The sequence below is a fragment of the Arachis ipaensis genome, chromosome B03 (genome assembly GCF_000816755.2).
Source record: "Arachis ipaensis cultivar K30076 chromosome B03, Araip1.1, whole genome shotgun sequence".
Lineage (NCBI taxonomy): Eukaryota > Viridiplantae > Streptophyta > Magnoliopsida > Fabales > Fabaceae > Arachis > Arachis ipaensis.
Window position 1 is genome coordinate 14,370,890 of NC_029787.2, and position 4,980 is coordinate 14,375,869.

The following is a 4,980-nucleotide window of genomic DNA, read 5'->3' on the forward strand; positions in this document are numbered from 1 at the left end:
ATTCTTAGCTAAATTAAACTCAAGCCCAGGATTATTTTGGAATGATGAGGAATGGTCTAACTTGTTACTGGTCATTGCCACCACCATCAAATTGCTGAGTATATATATTTTTATCTTTGAAGATTTCAAATTGTACCAAAATAAACCCAAAGAAAAAAAATTTCAAATGAGTATACAAATGAAAGTTTAATTTGTATTGGGAATGAAAGTATCAATAGGACCGATCTTCTTCTAGCTAGTATTCAGCTGATTGATCAACTCACTAAATATATACGTATAATTTCAGGGGGAAAACGATATTGCTTAGCGAGGCAGAAGAGGAAAAGGAAACACCTTTGGGGTGAGTTGAGTTGTGTACTCATAATTAGTAACAGAACGCAGAGTAGTCTCGTTGTTAATTAACATGATTATATATGGGAAAAAACAATATTTTTACCTATGAAAATTACAAACGTTGATAAAATTATCTAATAAGATCAAAATAAATTTTCCGCTCACAAAAAATTGAGTTTGCGTGCATATCAAAACTACTTAGACATTAAATACTCCTTAATTTTAACGTTAAGCGGGTAAAAATTTTATTTTGACCTTATATGAAAGTTTTGTCAATCCTCTTAATTTTAATAGGTAGAAAATAAAAAGTTGTTTTTTTCTGTATTATTGATTTATTGTTGTTAATAAACAGGACTAGTAAAGAATTTCGGTGTTTAAAGCGTGCTGATCTAATCAAAGCCATGGCCAATAACTTGCCGGTAGGAACTATACGCACGAGCTGTCAAGTGCTTTCCATTAAATTAGATCCTGTCACACATTTTCAACACCTTACGCTTAGCAATGGTACAATCCTTCAAGCCAAGGTATATATTTATAACTTTCTTTGACTTTGACTTTAACTTTGACTTTTCACGTTCCTTATTTAAAAATCATAGTATGTATGTATAATGATAAAATATACAAAATTGCATGTTAATAATTTTTTGTCAATAATTAACCAACACATTAAATTGGATTTGTTTGATTTATATTTTTATTATTTTTAATATTTTTTATAAAATTTTAAAAACAAAAAACACTGAAATAAAAACATAAATAATTAAGCAGGTTTCGAATTTTCGACGTGTTATCAATTTCTACATATGCATGCGTATACAAATTGACCAAAAGTATTCATACATAAATTATCATTGACCACCACTTCGTTAAGTATTACGTTAGTGAAAAAAGTGTTAGTCACCTAACAAAATTAACTACACTTTTTATTTGGGGAAGTTGAAAATGGAAGTTATTAGCAACTATACCTACTCAATTTGGGAAAGAAATCAGTTCTGCATTGTCGTGCTTAGTCTCATATATATATACATGAATAATGGGATGATGACTCAACTAATTGGTTGACCAACTAAGCGTTTACTAACTTCTAAATATAGCTAACAGCACTAAAACTAAATTAAATGACTAAATGAAGATTTAATTACAATCTACTTAATATCTAATACTTTTTCTCAAATTGGAGAAAAAATATTAATGATTCCTAGCTTGCTGATTAAGGACTTAAGTAAAGTCGGTTGGACAGACTTTGTTAGAAGATCTGCAACTTAATGAACTAATTTCACATGAACCAACTTTATTATGCTATCTTAAACTCTTTTTCGTGTGAAGTGACAATCCATTTTGATGTGTTTTGTACGCTCATAGAACGTGGAATTTTCAGTAATGTGTATGGCTGCCTTGCTATCACAAAAAATGAATGGTAGCTCTATTTTAACTTCAAACTCTTTGAGTAATTAACCTTGCAACCTACACAACCCCGACAGTAACATTAGCCAGAGCACGATATTCTACTTCTGCAGTAGATCTAGAGACCGTATCCTATTTCTTGAATTTTCAAGAAATCAAGGAATCACCCAAGAACACACAATAACCAGTTGTGGACCCTTGTTTCAGCACAACTTTCCCAATCAGCATTACTATAAGCCTTGACAGTCAAAGATGATGATGATGAAAACAACAATCCTTGGCCTGGAACAGCTTTCAAGTAGTGCAATACATGGTGTACCACATCCAAATGTGTAGTTCTTGGAGCAGACATGTATTGGCTGAGCTTATTCACTGCAAAATATATATCAGGTCTAGATATAGTGAGATAAAGCAGCCTACCAATCAACCTTCTATACTGTCCTGTATCCTCAAACAATTCACCACTTGAGGCATTCAATTTTACATTAGGGTCAAGTGACAATGAAGCAGATTTGCAATCTGAGAATTCAGTATCATCCAACAGAAATAGGGCATAATTTCTTTAAGAAAGACATATACCTTCTTTGGATCTTGCAATTTCTAAACCAAGAAAATACTTGAGAGGATCTAGCACCTTGAGTTTGAATATATCTTGCAGTATTTGATGTGTTTGAGCAATGGCTTATTCATCTTTGTTTGCCACTATGATGTCATCAACATAAACTAGTACTATTATAGGTTTCTTAGTTGTGCCTCGATGAAACAAAGAATAATTAGATTTTGATTGGATGAATCCAGCTCCAACCAGTGCAGTGGAGAATTTTGTGAACCATTGCCTTGATACTTGCCTTAAACCGTATATCGACCTGTTTAACTTGCACACTAGCTTCCCAATTTGATCCCCCTTGTTGAGATATCCTGGAGACAACTACATATATACTTCTTCATCAAGATTCTCGTTTAAGAAGGCATTATTTATGTCAAGTTGCAACAATTTTCAGTCTTTTATGGCTGTTATGGCAAGGAGCATTCTCACTGTGGTAAGTTTAGCCATAGGGGAGAAAGTGTCCTTGAAATCAATTCTTGCTTGTTATGTGTTACCCTTAGCCACCAATCTCGCTTTGCACCTATCAACTATACCATCTTGTCTCCTTTTCACCTTATACACCCACCTGCACCTGTAATCGATGAAATTCTTTCCTTTTGGGAGCTCTACCACCTCCCATGTTTTATTATTTTCCATTGCTTGCAATTCTTCAGCCATAGCTTGCTGCCATTGAGGGTACTTGGCAGCTTGGTGATAAAACTGTGGCTCATAAAACTCAGAGACTTGTAAGCAAAAATTCCAGTACGGGGTGCATAACTGGGTATAAGAGTAGTAGTTGACCATTGCCAAAGGTGAAGTAACATTGTTGATTGATAATCTAACAAATAAGTTGGTTGTCGGTGAAGTTTAGTGCTCCTTCTAATTTGTTGTTCTTCATTCTAAAGTTGGTGACCTTATTGGATAGGAGATGGAGGAGGCTCCTATAATAGGGTTGAGTTGTCTGAAGGAGCAAGGGAGGGTCTACGGAGTGCATAGTCAACAAAAGGATCAGATTCTTGAAGCTCCTTATTATCAAACTTGAAGGAAAAGTTTAGTTTATGAAAACCACATCCCTTGAAATAAAAAAATTCTTGGACTTAATATCATACAATTTATATTCTTTGTAGCCTTTTGGATAACCCGTGAACACAGCCAGTGTAGCGCGCGGAGTGAATTTGTTTCTAAATGAAGGTAAAGTTGAAGCATAAGCAAGACATCCAAACACTTTCAAATATGCATAGGATGCATCCTTTTTGAAAAAGATTTTGTAAGGTGATTGCCAATTCAATAGCGGGGAGGGGGTTCTGTTAATAAAGAATGCCGCTGTAGTGACACAATCTCCCCAAAATCTTATTGGAATTTCATATTGATAAAATAAACTCTTTGCCACATTGAGGAGGTATTAGTGTTTTCTCTCAATCACTGAGTTCTGCTGAGGTCTTTTCACACAACTAAACTGATGAAGAGTTCCTCTCATTTGTAGAAATTCAATGAGTGAGAGTTTTGGTGCATTATTCGATCTCAACTTCTTAATATTGCAGCCATATTGAGTTTGAACCATGGCAAAAAATCTTTTATAATTGTTGTTGTCTCAGGTTTTGATTTCATCAAGTGTATCCATGTATAGCGTCTATGATCGTCCACTAACATTAGAAAATATTTCTCCCAATTAGGTGAAAATCTGATAGGGACCCCAGGTGTCACAATGAACAAGAGTGAAACAATTTGCTTCTTGGTTATTGTTTAATATGAAGGGAAGCCTCTTTTGCTTGGATAAAGGACACATCTCAAAAAACAGATCAACATTAGTAACTAAAGAAGTACATTTTACATCAGGCAAATGTTTCAAAAAGAGAAATTGACAAGTGACCTAATCTATTGTGCCATATTTTGGCATCAATTAGATTACAAATATCAGCTGCAGCTAAAATATTGCTAGATGAGGCTTTATTAGATATAGGCTTTTCATCAAAATAACCTATTCAAGAATTCTGAATACACATATAGACCATGTATCAATTCACCTTTCCCAATCATCTTGGAGTTCAGGTAGTCCTGAATGATAAAACCAGAATCAGACAATGTGATGTATAAGTGTTATTTCAATAAAAGAGAGCTTATTGAAATCAAGTTGATCTTGAAAGAAAGAACATATAGCACTTCTGTTAAAATAAGACTTTTCGATAGTTCAACTGTACCTGAAGCAAGTACTGGTATTCTAACATGATTTAGTAGAACCACACATCTATTTGTGAACCAAATTTTAAGAACAAATCTTTCCAAAGAACAAGTAACATGACATGTAGCTCCTAAGTCTAAAATCCAAGATTTTAGAGTAATGTGAAAAGTTATAGCAGTAGAAAAGAATTTACCTTCTATTGTGCCTGAAGCTTTAGTAGTGACATTTTGTGGCACGTATTGTTGAGTAGAGAACAATGTTAAGAGCTACTGATATTGTTGTGGAGTAAGCTAGATATAACACCCTACCATATAAAACCTTACGCTGTAGTCGTAAGTCAGAGGTGGCGAGGTATTACGAACTCTAAAAACAAAATACATACGTATATTTGAAAGGTAATAATATAGCTAGGAGCCTGTGAAGAAAGACGACAGAACAAATAATCACATAACACTAAAAAATGTCAACGATATACATA

At 33.9% G+C, this 4,980-nt stretch overlaps 1 protein-coding gene across 1 annotated transcript in view; it reads left to right on the top strand.

Moving 5' to 3' along the window:
• Positions 1–4,980, top strand: part of LOC107632566 (FAD-dependent urate hydroxylase-like) — a 16,701-nt gene that overhangs the window by 589 nt on the left and 11,132 nt on the right. The window contains exons 3-4 of the mRNA XM_016336234.2: positions 287–340; positions 686–857. Coding sequence (XP_016191720.2) covers positions 287–340; positions 686–857 — 226 coding nt within the window. The remainder of the gene's footprint in view (positions 1–286; positions 341–685; positions 858–4,980) is intronic.